This window comes from Paramisgurnus dabryanus, chromosome 15, assembly GCF_030506205.2.
Source record: "Paramisgurnus dabryanus chromosome 15, PD_genome_1.1, whole genome shotgun sequence".
In the NCBI taxonomy this organism is placed as follows: Eukaryota; Metazoa; Chordata; class Actinopteri; order Cypriniformes; family Cobitidae; genus Paramisgurnus; species Paramisgurnus dabryanus.
In genome coordinates, this window is record NC_133351.1 from 19,256,764 (window position 1) to 19,283,348 (window position 26,585).

The following is a 26,585-nucleotide window of genomic DNA, read 5'->3' on the forward strand; positions in this document are numbered from 1 at the left end:
AGCAATAAAATAACAGCAGTCTTTTTTATTTGTGTGCTTATTTCTCATTTCCAGTCCGTGTTTATTTCAATTAGAGTCTCAGATTTGAAAACAAAACAGACGATTTCACATGAACAGGATTTAGACCTGATCTCTGAAGGCAGGGATTAGGTTAGTTCACTTGACCCCTAAACTCATTGGCTTTACATTCAAGCTGTAAAAAGTTAAGTACTTCAGAAGAAGAGAAAATTAATTAACACTATGTGTTCTCATCTCTCTATTTTTAATAGCAGAAATGATACAGACAAAAACTGTTTTCTTCTTCCACCTGTCTCATGCATGTTTTCATCCAATCAGGTACATTTGATTAATTCAATTAACAAGAACAAATAAAGGGATGTCACATGGTGACAGGATAAGCATGAATCACATAACATGCCCCCCTAACTCGTGACAGTAGAGGACTGAAGCAGCGAATACAGCCAATGGAATGTGTAGAGGTGACTGCGGGCATAGGCAGTGTTTGTGCTCAAATTCAGAACCACAGCCTGTGTATGACACGCTCACATAAACCTACGAGTGCACAAAGATCAACAATCGAAATATGATGCATTGAAATGTGTCTACAATAAGACCGTTTTGATTGTCAAAATGAATCCGTAATAGCTAACTTAAAGGAATACTCCAGACAAATATCAAAATTACCCCATGATTTACTCACCCTCAAGCAATCCAAGATACATATGTCCAACATCTTTCAAAACAACACATTTGGAGTTATTTTAGTAAATATCCTTCCAAGAGTTTTTAATGGTAGAAAACAAGGATCATGAAACAATTTCTAACTTGAAACCCCCGAAAACGGAGGTAATCCACAAGGCTCCAATGGGTTAATAAAGGTCTTCTGCGAGTAATCGATGCTATTTTGTAAGAAAAATATCTAGATTTCAAACTTTATAAATGTTTATAACTAGCTTCCAGTAAAGGTACCATCTTGGACTCACGCTTCACAAGAGTTTTAGCGTAGTGAGCATTCGTTGCACATTTACTCGTGAATCCAAGATGGCACCGTTCCCAGAAAACTAGTTATTATATATTTATAATGTTTAAAATATGGTATTTTTTTAACAAAATCGCACCGATTGCCTGCAAAAGACCTTTATTAACCCTTTGGAGTCGTGTGGGGCTTTAAAGTCAAAAGTTCTCTGATTCCTGTTTTCTACCATTATAAGCTTGAAAAACAAGGACATTTACTAAAATAACTCCCGATTGGGTTCGTCTGAAAGATAATGGACATATGCATCTCAGATTGCTTGAGGGCTGAGTACATATATTTGGCTGGAGTACTTCTTTACAATTAAGTAAAAAAAGGATGGTTCTCCCAAAATGTGTACTGTAAATCATGTAACTTAAATGTAATAAAAAACCTGAAAAAGGTGAAAATGTCTGCATGTTTAACCCAAGTAATAATCGTCGATAGCAAATTTCCTCTTGGGAACATGATTTCACCTTAACATCAGCTTCTAACAGTAACCTAGATGTACCAAAATTCACCTTTATATTTTTAATTGTCAACAGCCATGACAACATTTTCACTATGCAAATACTCCCCAGTTAAATAAAGCAAGTAGTCTGCTTCATAAATGCTAATTCATCAATGATCAAGTAGACTTTAAGAAAAACTAATTCATTTCTTGATGTACCTATATTATGTTAGCTAGGTGTTCTTCATTTCAAAATCACAATGCTTCATCATTGGAGTTAATACTGGACTTGTTCAGTTACTGTGTTTAGTTGACCTTCTGAATATGTTCGGTCTTGCAGCAGCACAGTGTCAGGTTTTCTCATAACACGGTTGCAAACTATTTTCTTCAAATACTAGTACTTGGCCAAAACAATTGTACAATCCTAACCAATAATAGTAATAAAAAAAAAATATTCTAAGACTGAAAACTCTCCCATCACTATGAACAGTATAGTGTAACAAAAAATAAAAAAACAAGTAGTCAATACCGGCAGCAACGTGTAAACCAGTAAGAAGGTAGGCTCTTTAAAAGAGAATAAAGTTGGTTGTTTGCTATGGTCTTGACAGTAGGTGTCAATAAATTACAAACAAAAAAGCTGGGCTCTGTTGCACCATTTTAGCAGAACGTTTTGTGCCTGGCACTGCAGTGATGGAAACACTAGACATACACAGCACAAGACACCAGTCATAAATGGACTGCGAGCTACAATACAGATGAATGATAGGGCCAAACATGTCACACGGATCAACACTCAAATGAATGGGTAACTAACAGATAGCTGCTTCTCTCTAGTATTATTCTCTCTCTATATATTAAAGGGATAACCCAAATCAGAAATCTGCTGTGGATGTGTCTGTTTAGATTCGACAAAGGAATAAGAACAAGAGAAAAGGGCACAGCAGCTATGGCTAGATGAGATCCTGAAAAATTCAAGCAATGGGATGCAGGAGTGATAAAATGTAAACATGTCTACGTCCATTGTAAGCCACTGATTCTGTCTTTTGAGACGGTACCATCACAAAGCCACTTTAAGGCAAAGCACATGTGAATGTAGCTGATGAATGACGCCTCCCCCCGATTCCTAGAAGCCAAAGTCAAACACGATCTGATCTTCGAAGATGGCGATCAGTAGCATGATGCCAAACCCGGTGAGCATGCCAAAGTTCTGCAGGACGAAGTGACCCATCTCACAGCGCTTGTGCTCCTCGCTGTCACCATGAAGCATCTCTGGCAACTGATTAGAGAAAGAAAGTACGCAATGAAGATCATTTAGGGTTTGGAGGATAACAGAGGTATTGAAACACTCATAAAGGCCCACGGGCTGAACAATTAGCACACAGCCTGAAACAAAACCCCGGTCCCAACAGAACAAAGATGCAATTGATATCATGATGCATCCGTCACATTTTAGTTCTGCTATCTGGAGAGTTAAATCGCTTACCATATCCACCAATGCCACATAGAGAAACATGCCAGCGGTAACCGCAAAGATCCAGCTGGTGACGTTGTGTGCGTATTGACCCACAGCTGTGCCGATCACCATGCCGGCGTATGCCATGAGGGCAGAGAGGACGTTATACACAATTGCTTGCTTTACTGACATTCCAGCCTTCAATAAAACCGCAAAGTCACCTGTCACAGAAATGGAAACGTCCACCATGAGTACAGCAATAAACAATAATGAAGCAATGTTGGTTAAATTCTTGCAATTCTGCTTTAGTGTATTGAGCATAAACCCAGCATAACCCAGGCCAAAACTGAAACAAGTTTAAACACGGCGTCCCAGAAATATTTTAATGAAATAATGAATCACTGTCTGGTCCTCTTTTGGTATGGAGGTAAAGGTTTAAAGCACACAGTGTGTATATTAGTATTGATTGATATAGGCGTCTTACAGAGCATTTAAAGCCAAAAGCCGTGGCACATGATTTCACCATACTTAAAGGAACAGTATGTAAGAAATTTATATCAATTAATCATTAAATGGCCCTGAAATGTCACTAGACATTAAGAAATAATTTTCATTTCAAATACTCATATCACTCACAACAGCGGTCCGGCCAAGATATTGTCATTTAAAAAGTGGAGTTGCAGCCCTCAACTGATGTTTATGTTGTCGTTTGGTATATTGGCCACCAGCTGTGTGATTGCAATACCAGTTTTAGCCACACGTTTTGTGATTGCAATACCAGTTTTGGCCACAATCCTACATACTGTTCCTTTAACAAGTGGATTATGCTTGCTAACATCTCTATACAGTGTCCTTCTAATTTTCTAATAAATTCACGTCCATTACAGTCCAGTCTGGCCTTAGCTCTGCATCACCAGGCATAATTTAAACTAATAATTAAATGAATAATAATTATTGTCATCGAAAGCAATTAACAGCACTGCAGGTGGTACATAACTCATCATGGCTGTCTTTCACAGACACAACATAGAGAGTCCGGACTCTGAAGGGTGAAGTATAGTTTCTTTTTTATGCATACATTTCATCATGATTTTCATCATCAGAGGAGTGGGCGCATACTGTATGCACACCGCCATGTGCATAGGAAAGTGTAGTATGATGTAGTTCACATACAGGAAAATGTATTATGTGCCAACTAGAGATATTGCAATTTGTCACAATGCACATGCGTCGAATGGAAGTGCACATTTATGATTCAAATGAACTATGCTTTGCAAGGATATGCGCACATGCAGTCAAACACTTGTGTATGTATAATAAACTGACTATACAGGGCTTTAGGGGGCACTGACATTATACTTAACTAGACTGTACCCTAGTCCGACAGTCCCCCACTGCACTCCGTACCCGAGTGGGTGATTCTTGCGGAATTAGAATTATGAGGTGTCATGAAACATTTTGATTAAAAAAGTAAATGAGGATCAAAATAAGAAGCATACAGTTACAAATGACATCATACAAACCAATTTTGTTGTTTTTTCCACATTTAAGGGGAACATTTGAATTACCGCTACGTGTCCATGACTGGATTTGGGTTCTTTGACATTGAAATATTTATAACTAAAAAATAAAAAGCTTCAGTGCATGTTATACTATAAACATTTACAGTAAAGATGTATTATTTGGAGATCATTGGCAAATGTAGAGACAATAATAAGGAATATAAATGTGTCCAAGACCAATTTTCTCATCCTCCGCAACAATTTTCAATCATTGTTTAAGCCCTTAAGGAACTAACATTTTCAAAAAAATAAATAGTTGGAAGAGAAATAATTGACTGTGACACTCAAGATGGCTACCAGGTTAGCAGTTCTTATTTTTCTCTCCAGATAAAAGTTTGTAGTGCCTAGACAACTTTTTAGTTCTCATTACCGAAACATGAGTTTGTAAATGCATATATTTAACGTAATATCATGTTACAGTAATGATCATCTTTGATAATGATAATCTAAAAAATGTAAATAATTCTATAGGAAATATTTTTTAAATCCTCTAAAAATAATGGTTATAGTAAGTTCAGACCTTAATCTTGTATGTGCAAAAATAATGGCTTCAAGGGCTTTTTAAAAATTCTGGACACCTTCTAAATCTTGATTTTGTGAGAATCACCCACTTACATCATTAAAAGATCTCATTGTTCTGAAGAAAACTGAAAGTTATGCATGATGTAGTTCATAGTAATTATACATTTATGGCTTACTCTGTGTGTTTGAAATAATGCGCACTGCACAGATCGATTATCGTATGACTAAGTAACACTGATACGATTGAAAAGCAAACTGCTTCTAATATCTTTTGCATGGTTATTTAAGCTCATAAACCCATCGGTCTGTGCAGCACGCATGACGTCAAACCTTTGCGGTGACATGTATTTGTGCTGCGCGTAACAATGTTTTTACAGTGACAGCTGAAGTTTCGCACTCCGGCCATGTTGACGTTTGTGCTACGTCCAGAAGCGCAAAGTGACCGTGCCAGAAACCACCTCTGCCAGCTTACCAGGGTATGCTTAAGCATACCGCACCCTGCTATGGTACACGATCACATTAGCCAAAACGAACCGTATTTTGGGGGCCAAGCAAAGGTAAAATGTACTCTGGTAGAGTGTGGTACGCATAGTGTGAGTACACCTTTATCCTCAAACAGTAATACATTTTAAGGAAAAAGAAAACAAATCGGCAAATGGAAAAGATACATTCTGACATCAAACAAATACTGTTTATGTTAATTCCTGTCTGGCATTGTAAGATCTAGCGGAAGTGTAAACAAAAAGGGGCTAGACTATATCAAAACCTCATAAAAGCTTTGATTTTCTTTAAAAGCGGTTGTTGTTTTAGTTCAATGTTTGTTTTTGATCCATTCAAACATTAAAAGCAGAGCTCAAAAAGACAGATGAAGCTCACTGCTTTGATGTTCCAGAGTTGATGTCAATTGATAACAGATAAAGGAGGCATCATTGCAGATGAAAAGTCAATGCTTGCACAATGACTGCATACCAGCAAGGAGCATAACACACTCAGCCCCAACTCAACACTGTTTGAAAATGGGGGGCAGTGACATAAACTGGGGGGCACAGTAAAATAAATGTGTGTGTTTGAGTGGATGCATATATTTTGTTTGGGAAAGTATGCTAGGTCAACCAAAAAATGTATTATATATATATATATATATATATATATATATTCTTAAATATCTAAATAAAATATTGTTCCTGTAGCTCTTTTGTTAGCAGCGCAAGGGCAAGGTCTTTTTAAGGAAGTCACTGTGGAAAAAACGTCTGGCAAATGCATAAATACAAAGATAAAATATATCACTTATCTTACAATAAGGCTGAAAAGTAACACAATGTCTGTCAAACTGTAAAACATAAACACATCGTGTTTATCTTCTTGTCTAGAATAAAAATCTATATTTGGGGTTCTGCACCCATTAGTTGCTGTCCCCTTAAAGGCGGGGCGCATGATTTTTGAAAAACACTTTTGAAAAGCGAGTCGGGCCGAGTACCAAAACACACTTGTAGCCACTCAGCAGTAAGGTGCGTGTCAACTAGCAGACATCGTTGCCTGGGTTGCGTATGTGTGGGGCGGATCTATCAAAAGAAGGTCCAGAATCGATTGATCTATTGGGGTAGGGGCGTGTTTGTTTAGGTGATTTCAAATATCAACATTGGCTTTCAGAGAACATGCACCCTGCCTTTAAGCTTAACCTGACTTCTCTCACTCAGACACTTGACAGAGCATTACATGTCAATATCATTTTTCCAAGTTACTTTCCAACTTAGAGGTCAACTGGACGAAAATAGATTTGCTACAGACATGCCAATAAAAGCCACTTACCCAGTTCATGGGGTAGTTCATGACAGAAGACAGCGACGGATGTACTGATGCCTCCTGTGATGTTTGCACTGAAAGCAGCACCTGTAGGTGAGAAAATCGCACCATAATATCATTAAATTAGAAACCCTTCTTAAAAAAACTAAGCTAAATGATTTGGTACAGGTTTTACAACACCCTGTCCATAAACTGACCTATAGCAAGTCCATCACTGAAGTTATGCATGCCGTCTCCCATGATTACCATCCATGCTATGCTGGCAATTCCCGCATCTTTCATTTCCTGGTCAGAGTGGCAGTGTCCGTGGTGGGAATGCCCATGCCCGTGTCCATGTCCATGTCCATGCTTTTTTGTCTTTGCCTTTGGTACACTGTCCTCTGGTGTTTTTATGGCCCCCTTGTTGGGGTGATCGGAATCAGAAATGCTCAGCGGGATCGTGATAGATGAATCTAGAGGCTGCAACTCCGTCATCTGTGTGTCATTGTGTCCTGTTTCACATGTTGTACCTTCTCCTGCAAAAACAGGGGAAATAAATGTTACTGGATTAGGTATGTTTGGAGTTTAACAGTGATTCTTAATGTTCCTATACAGGGCTTTTGTGGCCCAAACTGTGATCATGCTTGCCCGGCTGCCAAGCCTCTCTAAATACAGCGGTAATTCATGTTCGCCGTCTCCCTTTATCTTTAGGTTACCAAAACGTTTTCATTTTTGACAAGGTATTTATTCCAGAGTTCAGTTTATCCCCTTCCCAGATCAATAAACAAACAAACCGGAAGTTAACTTCAGGCCAGGCGAATAACCATGGCATCTCATGTGCATCCAATAAAACCGACTATAGTATCCATAATAAGGGCTATGAAGGATATAAGATGAGAAATATGTTTCAAAATATTAACATTTGCAAATCTTTAATTACTAAACAGCCAAAAATGCATTGAATAAAGATATGGAGAACTCACCCTCTGTTAAAGGTTTTAGATTGAGCCACTCGGCATCTGAACGCCTGTTGAGATGGTGGTCTGACAATTTACTGCCAATCTTTGTCTGCTCTCCTTTCTTCTTTCTCTGGCAGATGCTTCCCTGTGTAAACCGTCAAAACACAAAATGTTTAGATGCGCCAGATTCTGAGAATTAAACCCAAGCTTGTTTTGCAGTGCTGCCACTAAAAGCACCCCACCATCTGCAGCAATTATAGATTATATTTTAGTCGAGCACTCGTGCTTGTTTTGCGAGACTTCTCATGTTTTTTATGCACTTTCCCATGTTTACGGTGTTGCTGTCTCTTACCCTTTGGTCCGTGCAGTGCTTGAACATGCCAATGCAATGTTCAATAATAAAGAGGAGGTAGATTCCTGCAAGCGCTGTCAGTCCTTTCCAAACACCATCAAACTTGATCAGAAAATCATTCTCCTGTTCATGCTCTGTTTGGCCTCCATGACTGTGTTCGTGGCCTCCTTGAGACTGCAAGTTGAATGAAATTATACACAAATGGTAAATATAAGAAATGTGCATTTATAAGGTTGTCTACAATGCAGAAATTCATTTCAGTTGGTTATACCTAATAGTATGCCATGTTTTTTTTTATCTAAAATGCACTTACGTGAGGTAGTAGATGCAGTAAAGCATCACCGCTTAGGGTTCCCACAGCCAGTGCTACCAGGAAGGTCAAAAGAAACTTAAAGCAGGACTGGTTGAGGATGGGCACCAGAATCACGCCAAGCAGAGACAGCAGACTGATGATGGTGATGGACACGAAACCCCAAATCCAGATCCACACTGGTAAAACATACACAGCAGCACTGGGTTAAACTGGAACACTTAAAGGGGACATTCATTAAGACTTTAAGTGCTATAATTGGGTCCCCAGTGCTTCTATCAACCTAGAAAATGTGATAAAGATCAACCCAGTAACTTAGTTTTGGTAAACCCTTCTCTCCAAGCATGTGAAAAAATAGGTCATTGAAATTTAGCTCCCCTTGTGATGTCAGAAGGGGATAATACCGCTCCTTAATCTGCACTATCCAACCATGGCACTGCCATTTAGTGCATAGATCAGCTCATTTGCATTTTGAAGGACACACCCAAAACCAGCACATTTTTGCTCACACCTACAAAGTGGCAATTTTAACATGCTATAATAAATTATCTATATGATATTTTTTGCTAAAACTTCACATATGTACTCTGGGGACACCAAAGATTTATTTGACATCTTAAAAAAAAAGAGTCTTGTAAAATCTCCCCTTTAACACTAGACAAAAATACGATTTGTAAATACAGACAGGATGAGAGTAGTACCTGAAGAGGTTTCCTGGAGTGTTTCGGTCTCAACATGATGGTAATGATGGATGCAGAGGCGTCTGTCAATCTGATATAGCAGTGCTGGACATAAATAAGTGAACTGTACTGGAGAGATGACGGACTCTGACTTCAGTCCATACTGGTCCAGTAACTGTGTTAAATTCAAACACTGAATGACAGACAGAGAGAGATAACAGAGAGAAATTACGCTTTGTCCTTGACCCATTTCTCATGCCAAATAAACGTGACCGTGTGTGTGTGTGTGTGTGAAATCCAGGCTAAAGTCTCATAATCTTAATCAACTTTTGATCTTACTCTGTCAATATTAAAGATATCAAGGTGCACCTTTAAGGGCCCTGAAGATCCTTTTTATTAACAATCACATTGCAGGACAGACCCTGAGTTGTACCTCCTCATGTTGGTGATGTGCTTGCGATTTATTGGATGGAGCCACCATTGCTCCTGGCACCTCTCTCTTCGCTCTTGTTTGTTTATCGGGGCTGTGCTCCTGACCGCTGTGATCGTGCTCATCTCCGCCACTCGCCGCTCCGCTGTCCGAACCGTGCTGGAGATGAGGATGGGGGTGCTTGTGATGGTGGTGGTCATGATGATGGTGGTCATGCTTGTGGTCCTCACTGAGGTCATTGTTTTCTTGGGTATGTTCACTAGTTTTTTGGTCATGATCCAGTTGTGCGTCGGTGTCATGTCCGTGATCGTGTGTATGCGAGTGTGTGTGCTCATGGTCATGATCGTGGGGATTTTCTATGTCATGTCTGTGTTCATGATCATGATCTTCAGTTGTGTCTTTTTCATCATCATCATGATTGTGTTTGTCTGGTTGGCTGTCACCTATTCTCACAGCTCCAGCGTCAAGTTTACAAGGTGGTTCCTCGGTACTAGAGGTATGTTCCTTTTCCGGATGGGAGTGTTGGGTTTTGTGTGAGACGTTGGATTTCTGGTGAGTGTGCGAATGGCCTGCAGTATGCGAGTGCCGGCCTTCCTGAACTTCTAGAATATCCAAGTGGGCCACGTGATCGTGTCCAAGATCCTCGTGCTCCAGCCCCACAACTCTTATCTCTCCCAGCCCTAAACTTAGCAGCAGATTCTGGAAGCCTTTAAAGTCCAGAAGGTCCTTTTTGCCGTACCGACAGAACAACTGTTGAATATAGTAATGCTGCTCATTCTTCGCAGGTTCCCCATGGCTGCCGTGCATTAACCGGTGTGACAAACCATCACACGACGTCTCTGAAATCTGCAGATCGCTGTGGACGTGGTCGTGGTCATGGTTGCGCTCACCGTGGCTGTGTTCGTGGTGATGGTGAGTCCCTCCTTCATGACAGTGACTGCACTGATGAAACAGGAGGGTCAGCACGCAGAGAAAGCAGAACCTGGTATGTGTGTGAACTCTCATTATCTCCTCGCTTAGAAACCTCTGCAAAGAAAAAGTAATTAAGATTGACATGTAGGCATTTGGTTTTATCTCAATATATTTAAAGTATGATCCTTGGAAATTGTACCCATGACCTTGACAATGCTAATACCATGCTTTACCAGATGAGCTACAGGACTATAGCTCAGATATTTACAGATTAATTTCTTCTACAGATCTAATTTATAAAAATCTAAGTGGGTTTTACTAAAAGGGCTGACTGCCTGCTGGAAAAGCACTGAAGAATATTAATGACCCCCCTACAGCGGCTACTGAAGGGTAAAATGAAAGATAAAATGTGATCATCCTGCTGCCAAACTACAGATTTTAGCGTGAGAAAAGAAACTTCTTTATACGAGTATCTGAACACCACCCGTTTATTATCAAATGTATAACAATTAGTTGTACAGTACCCTGCATTGTCCTCATCAAATGCGGACAAACGTACAAACGCAGCATGAAAAAAGCAGCCACTGTGAATTTACAAGGATTTTATATTAAAATCATTATGTTTATGTCTATATGAACTAAACAAACACCAAATATAAAATGATGACACGCAGCAGTGAGGAATATATTGCAGTAATATAATCACAGTTATTAAACGTAACTTCCCTATTAAAATGGGTCACAAGCCAGCCAAACACCTCCAGCCAAAGCAAAGTACGTTGTTAACATGGTAAAATTATGTAAATGTTCACTCGTAGGCTACAACAGATGTTAAAATATATTCAAAGAGCATCAATATTAGCAAAAAATAAACATCTTTAATTTAATAAATGTACATTTCATTTAAAACTCAAAAAAGACCTTTGTTCATAATAATGTTTGTACATTACAAACAAATCTCTCTCTTTCATCCACATGCTTCTTTAATAAAAAAAGATCCCACGAGCAATACTTACAGCAGCCTGTGTTCCTTTAGCGTGTTAAAGTGTGTGAAATGCAATTGTAGCGTGAAGGAGGTCAGAACATGCTTTATGATTCCTGATTTCCACAACACTGTGTTTATAAACATGAGCGTGAAGTGACCTCTGAACCCTTTAGGAGATAGGGATGAGGCAGGAACTGCCTATTTTCAGATCGACTTCGCTGTGCTGCTTCAATACGCTCTTTGTTGCTTAAATGACATCTAAAAAATGGCTGATCGTTTAAAAAAAAAAAAATCTTAAAACCCAGCAGTCATGTGCTACAGGAATATATCATGAGACAATGCTAGGGGACTAGATGTTTCCTGTTAAAGACCTCTATAGTAAACATGTACAAAGTGAAAAGCATGCGAAATTCAACATTTAAGTGGCACATTTCAGTGTGGACTGTTTTGTCACAATGTAATGTGGGCTTTGCAAAGTGGCTGTTATTAAAGGGACATCTCAAACTGATCTGACCACAAACCAACACCAAAACAATTTTATATGTGAATAGGCCATTTATATTTTGATGCCTTAAAGGTACAGCAGCAAAAAAAAAGTTAAATATAGTCTTTTAATTCAGAACAAGGGTAGGTGAGGGTCATTTGATAAGTAGTCCAAAATGTAAAAAAAACAAAAACTTACATGGCAAACAATATAAATGGAACCTCAAGGGGAAAAGTTTTATCAACTAGGTTTGCTGATATATGATACTGTCAGACATATTGATGCTGATAGTGATAGCAATTCTGATGACAGTAGTTTTCCCATGAATGCCTTTAATTGTTATGCTATCATTATTATCATCACATAAAACATTCCCGCATAACCTACACTTGCGACACCAATCTTGCATGCTTTTTTTGTGTGAGAGAGCTTGTAATGCACGCGGCACAGACCTTCCTCAGCTTTGTAATGCGCACGGCTCAGACTTTTCCTCGAGGTTGTTATGCACGCATGGGTTTTAAACCAGTGAGCGAGTTGTTCCTGTTGCCTGACACGTAAGTAATTTATAGCATGCCGGAGCATCAATGACGCGCTTGAATTGACAGTGTTGCCAGCTGCCTTTAAAGTAATGCAGCTTCTTGTTTTTGTCCATTAATCCAGCGGCTTGTCATAGATAATTGAATACCTAAATATGGCCCAACACAAATATCAATATTTGACATTATTATCTTTAAAATATCCCAGTAATCTGGACAAATTCTCATGAAATATGGTATAAGATATAACAGGTCAGGTATCTGAAAACTCATGTATCTGTTGCTTTAACTTAACCTATATTGAAACAGTTTGGCGTATACTCTGTTTATCCAGATCCTTTACATACAAAGGATGAGTTCAGAAATCCTTAGGGGCTTTACTGCTCAGACAGATGCACATAGGAATAACATGAATACTGATGCCGCCTATAGTCTCAAATAGTTTTTTTACACGGGGTGAGCGTACACAGTCGAACACACAGCCTTTGATTTGTACGCAGACATTCGATGCATACTGATTGTGCCAAATTGCAATCCCTCTCCTGGGCTACGTGCTACATACTCCGGTACGCTCGTGCGCAACCTACGCGACGTGTGCAAAGTACTATTCTGAAGACAAAATTTGCATCACATGCACTGTACACTGACCTTTAGGCTTAAGACAAAGCTGTTAGCAAAACATTAAGTGGTTAAATGGTCATCAGTGGAAATCCATTATATATACACACCCTGTGTCTTTAATGATCTTGGATTAACTAAAGCACTCTAATGGAGGCACATAGACCACTCCATTTGCAAATATGTTGTTTGATTTTTGTTTCATTATAGTGTATTTAACAGCTCTGTATGTTGTTATATTAACATACATAAATGTTCCTAAGGGTGTTTTCAAAGTAGCATATACTCTGTCTGCAATCACTGATAATGTATAAAGTAAAAACTCATAAGTTCTCAGCATAACTACTACGAATTACTTCTTAGTACAAAAAGAAAGAAAGTAAAGAAGGCCTTCATTTTACCTGTAATATCTGTTGAATATCAGGCTATAGTTCTCTTAGAAAACAAACCATCACATCGTATTTTCATTCTATAGCCATACAGTACATAATATAATGATTGTTATGCATGAACTATGTGTACTTTATACCATTATACCTATCACTGTTTAACAAATTGTCAAAGAAGTAAGAAGGCTAAATCCTTGCCCTAGTGTTATTCCCAATATAATAAGAGAGCAATTCTTTATTGCCTTCTTGTTGAAATGGTATGAGAGAGCGAGTCTCTCATATGACTCTCACAAGACATTTGCCTCAGCCGAGTATCTCTTGTAAGTCACGCGTGAGTCCACCTCCGGTGAATTCTTTGCCTACAACCATGTGGTGATCGGGGCAATAATCTCACAGATTTATGCCTGGACCAATTCATCTGCTGCTTGGTTAAGCCTCAGGTAGACTAATAAAGGTTTATCACAAAAACGCTTCAACTAATAACAACAGATGATTCTGCAGAGTTGTGCTTAACGGGATAGTTCACCCAAACGTGAAAATTTAGTCATCGTTTACTCACCCTCCATGTGTTACAAACCACTATGAATTTCTTTGTTCTGCTGAACAGAATGTAAGATATTTGTAACCAACCAGGAAGCAGGAGCCCCACTGACTTCCATAGTAGGAGAAAAAGAATACTACGGAAGTCAATGGTGCGCAAAACTGTTTGGTTACAAATCTTCTATTGTGTAATGATAACAGATTTTTCTCTTTTTTGAGTAAACTATCCCTTTAAGTAAGGTGGACAGTTTTACACAAAATTATCTAAATAACAACTTATACAAAAGTTGATGGGCAATGTCTACTAACCTGCAAGTAAGGGCCAATCTGCATTAATAAGTCACTGCACATATGGCATTTAGTGTGAGTTTTGTGGTGCCCAACAATCCACGTTTTTCATCAGCAATGCTGTCCCTCTGTGTGGATATTATTCAGTATCCTGTTTTTGGGAGAAATACAATTTATATATGTGGGGTGATCAACCAAGACTTTTCATGATCAGACAGTTGTCCGAGGAGTAATGACACTTGAATTGAAAGAAGACAACAGAAAATATGTACAAATGAGCCTTTCTGGTATTTTATATTAGTTTTTGAAATAGGATTAGCGCAACAGCTTGTTGCATATACTCACAAATGATGGCAATGCTAATCCGTCGGCTAAGTGCGTAATAACATCAAGAGTCAAATTTCACAAACAAGACAAAAATATTAAAAACCATAATGGTTTCTCTTTAAATATGTGCTTTCTATGTATGTCAGGAGAGGCCTTGAGGCATGAGAGATGAACAGATGCTACACAACAGATGTGCGTAAAGACAGGAGATTCTGGGAAATAACAACAACATATTGCTGCTTAAGGGACGAGAGATTCAGTCCACTGGATGCTAAACATCACTTTTCTAAACATCTAAACCTTTCAAAATGGTTCGTCAAAAAATAGCATAGTCTAGCACTGGCTGTATAGGCCTTGCTGAAATGGGTGGCGTGTGGAAAGCTGAGAATCAAAGGACTGATAAACATGACCCCGCTGACTCCAAACACACACACCTTTAAAATAAAGAAACACTTCAGAAGGTCTTGAACAGCAAGTCATTTGGGTCATGTTTATGAACTGCACCCTTATGCGTTGAAGAAACATGATGAAAGCCCATGATTATAGAAGGGCAGGTGTATGGTTATCTAGTTCAGTGGTTTTCAAACTGGGGGCCGCGAGATGGTGCCAGGGGGGCCCAGTTTTATGTCATTTTATAAAATACATTAATTTATCATGAATTCTGTGTAATTAAACCTACAAAAAAATAAGCCAACTAACCAATAGCACTACTAGGTATAATTTTATGTTTTGTTTAATTAAAATATTACATTTAGAAAAAAAGGCCCTGTACACAAGGGGGGCCGCACGCTGAAAAAGTTTGGGAACCACTGATCTAGTTTACTCTGACCATTACACACCAGAAACAACCTTAAATGTTTTTAACACAAACACCTATAATCTGAGTATATAACTTGCATTTACTCATGTTTTAATCATAAACTAGCCATCATCTTAAAAACAACAAGCTAAACTGCTTTGATCACAGGAAGCAGGTGCATCATCTATGGCGTGACCTGTAATACCTACAAACAATCATTTTTAAACAACATAACTCAACTCAACCCTCTACGCACTTCTTGGCAATAGAATCGCCATTGGCTAGTAAATATTTTAGTTTGCTCGCTAGACTCGCACTAGAGTTTACGGTACATCAAATAAAGGTACACTGCACATCCATTGAGCTAAATTAAAATGGTACAGATCATGTGACAGAGAGAGAAACTTTCATGCGCTTAAGCAAAGTGTTCAGCGAGTGAAACTTCTTATACTAAAGCTAAACTTAGCCATTGACACACACAATACAGAGTCAAATTTAAGAATATATTAGATAATGGCTAATATTATAGTTGCCCAAAGTAAAGTTTTTGTCGCATATGCAAGTGGTTACCTTGCATTTAGAGTAGGGATGCATATCAATTAATCGCGATTAATCTATAGCAGAATAAAAGTTTTTGTTTACATCATATATGTGTGTGTACTGTGTATAATAACTTTGTATAGTTAAATGCACACACATGCATGTATATATTTAAGCAATGTTTACATATGTATATACATTTGTATATTTATGTATAATTTATATTATATATAAATATAAATACTTAGTATATAAATATATTTTTTTCTTAAAATTATACATGCATGTGTGCATATTTATATATACATAATTATTATACACAGTTCACACACATATATGATGTAAACAAAAACCTTTATTCTGCTATAGATTAATCGCGATTAATTGATATGCATCCCTAATTTAGAAGTTTGCCACCTTAAATGCACATCAAACATCCAAACCCAAACATTGCAAGCCAGATCAATGGCTACCAAAGCCGATTCAAGTACCCAAAACAAGCTGGTCAACTTTAAGTGTTGCTGTTCCATGTACCCTACTCTTTTTTTAAAATGCTGATCTTCACACAACTAGACAGGCCTTCAACAGTTTATCCCGAGTGAAAGCATACAGTACAGATCAGTCTAGGATATATGCAGCTTTGCCTGCAGGTGCAAGCGACAGCTTACCTCTTCTGTCCGAGCAGGTCAACAGTCAGCGAATGCTCTTCTACAGCATTATGGATCAAGGTCTGATGTTTTGAGCCCCTTTAAGTGTGGAGATTTAGTGGAGAGGGGAGGGTGTACTGGACAAGTGTGTTTGTAGGTGGGTATGTGGGAGTGGGTGGAGGGATTTGAGCTGATCAGCTCCTCAAACATCAATTAAATGCAGAGAAAACAGCTTAAGGATTTTCTACAGTATGAGCATATTCCAAGATAAACTTACAGAAGGTCTTTTTGGCTGCGTACACACTACAAAGTTTTAGGTGTGATTGTTTAAAATTGGGCGGGAACCCCTTTAATGATTGTTTTATTTGTGTACAGAACAAGAGTCACTTCGCCAATTCAGATGATTGACAATGTAACCATAGCAACATTGTGGCATCACACACTTGTTATAAACCATAGATATATACACTAGATGTCGCCTTGGGGTTCTAAGCATGCGTCAAAACCGCCGCCATCTTGGAACAGAGGTCTTGTCATAGGAAGTAGCTATGTAAAGCTGCTATCTCCGCCTGTACTTCGAATTCATGGATGATAGCGGACTTTTGTTCTGCATATGGATGTTAGGCCTACTAGCACTATGCATTATAGTTAGAAAAAGTAGATTTTCATAATATCCAAACTTAAATTTTTTTCTGGACTCAATGCTAAATACATATCTGACTGTTGAAACGAACCAAAAGAAAACCAAGAAAATCACGTTCATGACGATTTATGGTGATTTTATTTCCGTTACAACATTGTCTACAATGACGCTGATGCAGGGTTCCCCTGTTTCAAGATGGCGGCTCTATTTGACACATTCGGTCCAATGAACTGCAGTGACCAATGTAACATCTAGTGTACAATATGGTTAAAAACGACAATGTAGGCCTTAGTTAAGCAAGTTTTGTATTTGCTGCTGATAAGAACATAAACTTTAGACAGTGCTAACATCTGCAATATTACCAACACTCCGTATGCACTTATGCCATTCCTGTTACTGTAGTTTAATGTATTGATATAATCCAAACCAGACTGACATGGACAATGAATTAATATTGTGAACGACATCACTGGATTTACTAAGATGTGGTGTAAAGTAGGGATGGGCACGAGTACTCGATTGCTCGAGTACTCGAACGTGGCATCGATTATCGATCACGAAAACGATAATCATGTGGGTTTATTTATTTATTTATTGTGGATATGGCGGAATTTGAATGTCTGGTTAGCATTACAATCGCATGTGGTAGTAAAGACTGGGTCTGGAGATGCGTGTTTGAAGTCGTGTCGAGCTACGCAGACCGACATATGACATCAGTAACATTACCATGCGTGATTCAAAAACAAACAGATAATTATGCACGACCGCACCGTGGCAGCCGGCCGATCCCATGAAGCCGGCCACATCTCACATCACTGAGGCACAATGGTTTAAAAGGATGCCGTGATTTTCGGAAATACAGTCAGTCAGGTGCAAAATGTACAGCGCCGTCAAAAGTTCAATGGGTTATCATCTCATATTTAAACATCAAATGTCAAGAGATACCAGAGAGCCATACGAGCATTAACATTACATCTTGACTGAGGTAAAAGGATGACACGACACAGCTAAACGCTAAAATCATAGCAAAAGACTTAAAACTGCGTAATGTTATGAAGGTTGTGCTTTGACTGGACGTGTTTAAAAGCGCGCTGTTTATGATGCACATCCAAAGGGAGTTAAACTTTCTTTTTTTTTAGATAACTTAGTTGAAAACTTAGTTGAAGTCTTGCATTTTATGCATATAGATGCACGTTGTACATTTATGTTGTATAAAGGCTTAATATTATGCAGAGTGCATCATATAGAAAGCGCATCAGTTTGTGCTTATTAACCATTTAGTTTCACTTCATCACGCAGCTTTTCCTGTTAGAGTTTTCTGTTAAAAACATTTAATTAATTAAGAATCTAGTATGTGTTTATTGTTCTGTCATAGTTTCCTCAAAATTAAGTTTTATTTGATTGTTTTTAATAAAAATATTTAAATTTTCACCATGACGTGTACGCCCCTTTGATTGCGCCGCCCCCAGTTAATCGAGTACTCGTTCTTCAGACCTATGGATTAATCGAAATGAAAAAATGACATAAATGCACATCCCTAGTGTAAAGTAGCACCTGCCCAAGGTGCTTGTCTCATAAACTTATATACTAGGGCTGCATCTTAGTTGGGGGAGGGGTTAAATTCAACTTTTAACTTTGTATAGTTAGCAATAAAGTATCAAGCTTGTTTACATTATTTATATTAACACATCTCTCCGCCATCATGCCAACTCTGACGTTAAAGCTAGCTACCTGACAATACGCAACAGGGCTCCAGACTGCCAACAAAATTTGAGAGCTTGCCACTGAATTTTACATCCAGTCGGACATGTGCGACCAGTAAATTTGACCTTTTTTTGTGATGTGACACTGAATTTGAAACAGCACGTTGTACTTTCTGCATCTATCATCAAAGTATTTATTATACAGTGGAAATTAGTAGAAATGTGAATATTTGGTTAGCATATTGATTTACGGTGTGTGCCCCTACATTTCTGGTTGCACCCCTAAAATTTTCAGTTGGGGGCTACTGTGCTCCTAGTGAAAAAAGTTGGTCTGGAGCACTGCGCAACCACTGGCCTGTGACTTCTGGTTGTACAATGTGGCTGTCACTCCCATAAATAACTTAACTGCGTGTGTGCAGAACAGATTACGCACTAAAAGGTGATGTCACAAGCAAATTTAGCTGCAGTGCAGTGTTCATCATCTTTGAATGACCAAGTAGTGTGTGTGTACTACAGTTTCAGGTATATTTCAAGTGGTGTTTAACCAAATATTCACCAAAAAACATTTGTACTTCTATTCTCAGACTAACCAGAAAGCAAGTACATCCAAACACCATTTTCCCCAGACCTAACACTGCTTTCTGTAAGTTAAACTTAACTACAGCAACTTCATGTAACTTGCACAACAACATCTGTAAATTGATTTTAAAGGTCAGCAACAGCTTAAATATCAGCCAGAAAAGTTAGTGCTATAAAAGTGAATAGTGTGGGAGAAAATACTTTAATGGTTGTAATTTAAGTTTTATTTTCCGCCAAGACTTTAGTCGGTGAAGTCCATCAGACACAAGAGCTAGTATTCAGACCATCAGAGAAGACAAGGAGTGGTGATCATTAAAGGGAGGACAAGAATTTAATCAAAGGGATTTTAAAGCTTGCCAAGATTAAACAATGGTGTAGTAGACGGTATAGGGGAAAACAGAGAGGAAGAGTTGAGATGTGTTCATATAGATAAACAAATATGATCATTTACAGTACTGAAACATGAAATGTTTAATGATGTTTCTGCTATATTAACTCCTTTTGGAAAGCCATATTAATTATTACATATCACTTCGAGCGTTTATCACAAGTTTATAAAACAGAATTAATGTCAACTAAAAATCATTTTGACTCATCTCACACAAAAATGCAAGCAAAATAATTTCAGTTACAGTAGGGTATTTACAATAGATGTACAGTGGCAAATGATCTACAGGCCGGCATGGTAGTATGAGAATAGAAGTCGTGTTTAAAGTTCCCTGTATCATACATACAATGACAACTGTAAAGTATATTGACATAATTAACAATAATAACAACTACTCTATAAGATTATCAGATATGAGAAGCCCCTCTGCTTCATGGTTGTGTTTAACATGTTTATAATATTGAAAGCCCCATTATCAGAATGATGCCCCAGAATTTAGGAAGTTCAGCTGAGCCTTAGGGCCTTGTTTATCACAGCAAAAAGAGATATAAATTGAACAAACAACCATTTATATCAAGAACCCTAGCAAGTTTATGTGAAGAAAACTTAATGACCCAGAGCTTTTTTGGTCATTTTAATGAATTTAGTCTTGATGGGTGTCTGAAGATTACAAGGAACTGAAAAACTGAAATATTTTCTTAAAGTTAAAGTCAGTGATGTGTGTAAGGTCAGTTTGTGCGGTGTAGTTTATAGTTTAAACTGCTGAATTAAAAACATAAAATAACTCAAATGTCTACAAAAACATGAAATGTCTGTAACACTTTACAATAAGGTTGTAGAGCTGCAACTAACGACTATTTCTTCTGTCGACTAATCTAGCGATTATTTTTCCGATTAGTCGACTAGTCTAACGACTATTTTTTATTATTAATACAGTGTTCTTTTTTTGATTAGCTATTTAATCTGTTGGATAATCTGTTTTCTACTCTCTGTCTGATCTGACAGTTATTGTTTGTTTTATTGTATTTTAACACAACTGAATGCTATTTTCACATATTATCTGTTCTGTTGTCAGACATATAGGGGCAGTGTCCCAGACAGGGATTAGACTAGTCCTAGACTAAAATATATATAAGAGCTGTCCAAACTGAAAACATCTTGCACTGACATATCTTAAAATACACCAGTGCCCTTAGTTTGGCCTCAAAATGCACACAAGTAATGTTTTTAGTAAGGCATGTTTGTTTAAACTAATTATATTTCCTAATTAAACTAAGGTCTAGTCCTGGCTTAAGCTAATCTCTGTGGAAACCACCCAGGGCCGGAGTGGGACTCATTTTCAGCCCTGGAGTTTCATGACTTAGACCGGCCCACTTTAGTTCATGACTGACTATATTAAAATAATACAGTTAAATCCTCAGTAGCCTATACATAAGTGTGCAATAGTGAACTGTTTTCTGCATCCTTGCAATTCATTGTATTTTTTTAAATAAATAAATTTCCAAATCAATGCAAATACAGTAAACAATTATGATTTTTGCTCTAATCTTGCAGCCCAAAGATAAGGTATTTTTATATTATTCAATTAAACATATTCAAAAGCTACTAAAAGGGAACAAATGTGTTTGTGTTTTCCCCTATATTTCTATTTTTAAAAAATGGTGGGTTTTGAGATTACCTGTTGGGTTGAAAAAGTTTAGAAACTCCTGATATACAATACACAAGCAAGATTTATCAAGTATGCAGAGGAACAGAAGGAAAAATAAAAAATTCTTATCTTAATTTTTAGTACTTGGATCATGTACATTGCCAAATACCTTGTGTCATAAAAGAACAAATATTGAATGGACTTGTTTTACTTAAGAAAACATTATATTCATATGAAACGTTTTAAATAAACTGATGAGTTTTGCATCAAATAAGTTTTTGTTATCAGAAGACGATGAATAATATAACTATTCATAGATCATTCATTATTTGTCTCATTTTCATTTAATTGGCCGTTCGTATCAGGTCGCACATCTAGACGCGCGGCAAACGCCCTCAAATACAGTCTCCATACATCTGAATCTAAACTCGTGTTCACAAGCGAGCGCTTTGAAAAGCAACCCGTGCGTCTTGCGCTAACATTTTTAAAGCCGGCAAATTACGCGAGTGGGGCTGAATAAGTGCTGGCAGCAGCAACCTTCAACCCGGTGGCATGACAACTCACAATTCGGCGCAAATTAAAAAAATTCCATTACACAGAGTTACTACAGAAGGCATGCGCGGGCATAGGAGAGAGAGCTCGCGCACAAGCACATAACCTGTTTGTGTGGGAAAACACTGCTAATCTTTCATGATAAACTCGAATCAGTCGTCTTCTCTGCCAGTAACATCTGACGTTTACGTGAAAATGCAAGTACAAAACACAGCCAACTTTTAATTCTTTCATTCAGTGTCATGTATGAGAGGCGCTGTCTAGGGGCTTCACGCAGAGAAAGAGAGAGAGCGCGCGTGCACAAGAGAGGCACCACCGAGCACGCACAACAATAAATGAAGCCGTTTTAAATGAAAATAAAAATGTAACGTTAAATGTTGCGGCCATTGTTGATTTTGTGGCGCACACAAACAAATCAATGTATGGATAACACTGCCAGGAGCAGAAGCCGCCATTACGCGAAATGAATGTAAACAGCGACGCGTCGACGCATTTTACGCATGTCGACGTATTTTCATAGTCGACGTAATCGATGACGTCGACGCGTCGTTGCAGCACTATAAGGTTGTATTTGTTATTATTAGTAAATGCCTTAACTTATATGAAATAACAATTAGCAATATAGTTTTCCGGTATTTAGAATCTCTTTCTCCGCCATTGACGAGTTATCTTGTTAATTAAAAGAAAACGGTTCCCTGCCAAAGATTTGTTTTTACGGGAATCCATATTTTCTCTATTATGCTCTAGGAGGCGCTCTTACCCACCTTATAAAACACTGCAGGATATACAGATCCAAAAGCAGCAAATACTCTGTGTATGTTTTGATTATCGTCCTAAAATCTGATCTCTATTAAAAGTCCTTTACAAAAATGCAATTATCTTAGCTTTTTGTTTAAAATGTGGTATTTTTTAAAGAAACCTATCCATATTTGAGAAGTGATCAAAAGAGAACAAATAAAGATAGGATGATTTTTTTTTCTTTTAAAGCAGAGGGGCTGTTCTTTCATTTGATATATTGTATGTTTTATATTTGAAGAACATTATCTGGAAGGCATTAAACTTTTGTGAAAATCATAAAAAATGCTGCTACCGGCTGACAACTATTTTATAAATGGGAACAAGTTAATCTTTGTTAAAATTAGTTAATTCCAATCCAACTTTTCATGTTTGTTATTATGCATTAAAAAAATGTTAACATTTTCAAAATTATGATAATAATAAATGCTGAAATTAACACTAAGTAAGACGAATAAATGCATATTTTTTAATTACACTATTGTTCTTTGTTAGTTCATGTTAGCTAACACATAAACAAATACAACATCATTTCATTGTAAAGTGTTACCGATTTTTTTTTATTATACAATTATAATACTTCATTAACCCTAAAACATAAGACTGTAAATATAATCATTCTTATCCCCCTATTCAGTGAGACACAGTTACTTAAACCCTCAGTGCACAAACAGTTTGTGTAGCTGCTCAGTATGTTCAGGCACCTACTGTATAGTTAATCATGTGAACAATCTTATGGATTACCACCTAAACCTAAAGTCTCTTTAGATTCCAACTATGCACATCACATGATGAAATGCCAGCCTGTATTTGCAAAATCTTGTGTAATGATGACCTGTATGCAAACTGTGTTTGAAACTATTTACAGTAAATACAAAAAAAAAGGTTGTTTTTTGGATTTTCAATCCTGTCAGCAATTACTACCAGCATCTAAAATAAGACCACACCTTGTTGTCTGGTCCAGTCTCTGTGGTAAGTGTATCATTTACAGACATAGCAAGTAAATGCTAAATTGGTTAAGCCTGGAAGTTACTACTAACACAGTCACCACATGAATGGAGATTGGCTGACCAAAGAAAATAGTCAATGTGATGATAAACTTTTAGACCTTATGTTATGGATCTTAGACCCATTTATATTTGAAACAAGCGTAACTTGTGATATGTATTCCCCAAAAGGGACATGTATTCCCCAAAAGGGACTCTGGAAACCCTTTTACATCAGTTACAGCGGACAGATAAAGGTGAAAGGTTTCTGCAGATGTGCATTGAACTGTAAACAGCATCACACTGCAGCAACTTCCCGCCACACTACACATTAGTCCTTATGACGCACTTCCGGTATCAAAAGCAACTAATTTATGTAAAAAAGACATCAAACTATATATTGCACCTGTACACGTCTGATACAATGTCTAAAACATAAAAAATAAATGAATGAAACCTTTTCCCGGGAACTGTTTGTCTAGGTTTCAGTAATACAGATCTGCAACCGGATCCCGGATGCGCATCAAATATGTAGATACTAACACGTTATATGTCGGTGTGGATTTTATTTCACTACACATTATGTCATGGCATAAATTTAAGAAACACAAAGCCATTCTCACCGCACACTGTGTGTCTCTGTACTTTAACGTTAAACGTGCAATACCGAGACCAACCAAGCGTGTGCATAGACACGCAAGTAATAAAACAAGACAGATCTGTAGTCCAGTAAACCAGCACAACAGGAACATGTGGTTTCGCAATCAATGAAATATTGACCTCAAGACGAAACCTTGCACGAGTTATTATTAATGTCACTAAAACTGTTAACTATTTAAAATGACTAACGTTAACCGTAAACCCAGAGCAAGCATTTGAACACATAATCTCTCATCGTTTTAGGTAACGTTAACAGCACATGGGATCATCATACACAATAATTATACATTTCGATTTTACTGCCACTATTCGCGTTAAACACATGAAATTAACACCAAAGCGCAGTTTGCCTAGTAACGTTAGCTTCTTTGAAATCGGCGAAATGGTTGTAAATCTCAACAACAGCAGCTAACACTGCTAGCCGCAATAACCTGGAAAATCAATAATAACTCAAAAAAATTGTCATTTATTATCCTAAATCCCTGCTCTCATGTGCACATCTGAAGCTGCTCGTGTCCGTGTTGTGGGAGTGTGTGAAAACAAAGCCGGTTTTATATAGTTTACCTCACTCGAGTGCCGTGTGCATCTCCTCTCCGCTCGGTACTAAAACACTCACGCTGCGCACCGCACAAAATCCCGAACACAGACTGCGGAAACCGCCATTCGCCAAGCTACTTACGTATTTACACTTGGCGTAGCTTCACCCACCCTCACTTTACGCGGCGCTGCGCAAACCGATCGGAGTAAGACATTTAAGTACCGCGAGAGCTGGGGTTTCAAGACACTCTCACGGTACTTTGATGTCACACGCCAATCGATCTGCGCAGCGCCTCATGCGTCGTTTGAGTGATGCGCAACGCAGTTTACGCAACTTGGGACGAGATCTATGACGTGTGCTTCCGCTAACCGAGAGCATGTTGTCATAAGATGATTAAGCCACATGACATTACCTAAAAAGAAATGACTTATAACATGCTATTATATTAAATGGGAGTTTCTTGTAATGTCTAAATAGAAAGATGAATGTTTTGCTGTATCAATGATCATTCTATTGCGTATGTGTTTTTATTAAAACTATAAATACTGTTATTTTTTGCACTTACATTTTTAAGTATCAACTCTCTAAGTTACTGAAAAATCTCCCAGCTTGGTTTTAGCTGGTGTAGCACGTTGCTATAGTTGTGTTTTGGTCACTTTTTAAGCTGGTCTAGCTGTGTTTTGGGCACTTTTAAGCTGATCTATCTGGATTTAACTGGTCAGGCTGGACAACCAGCTGACCCACCAGCTTTGCCAGGCTGGGAGGACCAGCTTAAACCAGTTACTACCACCTTAAACCAGCTAAAACCAGCTACCAGCTTATGCTCGTCTTAGTTGGATTTTTTTACAACGCTTACTGGTAAATTGTCAGGACCGATTCATCATACTTAAAAATGTCAATAAGTGCATTTTTTTACAGCGTACAGACATAAGCCTCTTTTACACAATCATTTTGGTAATTACCATAAATTTACCAGAATTACTTTACCAGTAAATACAAAAATTTACTATTCACACACACAACAACGTTACGTCTTTTTAATAGTAGGTTCCAAAAGGCCTGAAACTCTGAGGGCGGAAGTTTCTTTTTAACCACCACGTGGCAAGTTTTGGTGTTGTGTTGTAATGGTGGGTAATTACTATATCCACAGTTCAAATTTTTATTGTTTCTACTTTTTTGGCAAACGCTGAAAGTTGTGCACAGTTGTTCTTTTTTTTTATAATTAACATTATGCCAGTAACATTTGACATTTGAAAACATAGTATTATACAATGAATAAGAACAAACATTCTGTTAAAATGGATTTAGAATAAAATAATAATAATTATAATAATAAATAAATAAATACATAAAAAAACATACATAGATATAAAATAATTATTAAATAAATATTTTTTTGCTCAAGTAGGGGGTAGGAAAGTTCATTTAAAGATTTTGTGCACAGTTGTTATTGACCAAACAACGTTGTATTAGATGACTTAAAACTGAACTGTAGGGAAATATTCACTAAGATGT

General features: G+C 37.7%; 1 protein-coding gene and 1 long non-coding RNA gene across 6 annotated transcripts; one reads left to right on the top strand and one right to left on the bottom strand.

Moving 5' to 3' along the window:
* Positions 1–243: 243 nt before the first annotated feature.
* slc39a10 (solute carrier family 39 member 10) lies at positions 244–25,235 on the bottom strand. Of its 5 annotated transcripts, none has more exons than XM_065251587.2 (11): positions 25,097–25,186; positions 14,287–14,416; positions 9,517–10,539; positions 9,105–9,276; positions 8,407–8,582; positions 8,094–8,267; positions 7,766–7,886; positions 7,001–7,318; positions 6,810–6,890; positions 2,947–3,137; positions 244–2,739 (listed from the first exon to the last, which is right to left on the bottom strand). In XM_065251587.2, the coding sequence occupies exons 2-11, from the start codon at positions 14,326–14,328 to the stop codon at positions 2,587–2,589; spliced, it is 2,451 nt and encodes an 816-aa protein (XP_065107659.1). In that variant the 5' UTR covers positions 14,329–14,416; positions 25,097–25,186; the 3' UTR covers positions 244–2,586. The 5 variants fall into 5 exon arrangements, with proteins under 5 accessions (XP_065107659.1, XP_065107660.1, XP_065107661.1 ...); XM_065251588.2 differs by lacking the exon at positions 25,097–25,186 and adding an exon at positions 16,600–18,304; XM_065251589.2 differs by lacking the exon at positions 14,287–14,416 and having other exon boundaries at positions 25,097–25,235.
* LOC141280851 (uncharacterized) lies at positions 19,559–22,761 on the top strand. Its single transcript, XR_012335160.1, has 2 exons — positions 19,559–20,723; positions 22,656–22,761. It is a non-coding gene; the product is annotated as an uncharacterized lncRNA (long non-coding RNA).
* Positions 25,236–26,585: the final 1,350 nt, after the last annotated feature.

Coding starts and splice junctions, on each gene's coding strand:
- slc39a10 (XM_065251587.2), bottom strand. CDS start 14,328: ATGTGCAGTGACTTATTAATGCAGATTGGCCCTTACTTGCAG. Junction 10,540..14,286: donor AGATTGGCCCTTACTTGCAG/GTTAGTAGACAT, acceptor TTTTCTTTGCAG/AGGTTTCTAAGCGAGGAGAT. Junction 7,319..7,765: donor TCTAAAACCTTTAACAGAGG/GTGAGTTCTCCA, acceptor CTGTTTTTGCAG/GAGAAGGTACAACATGTGAA.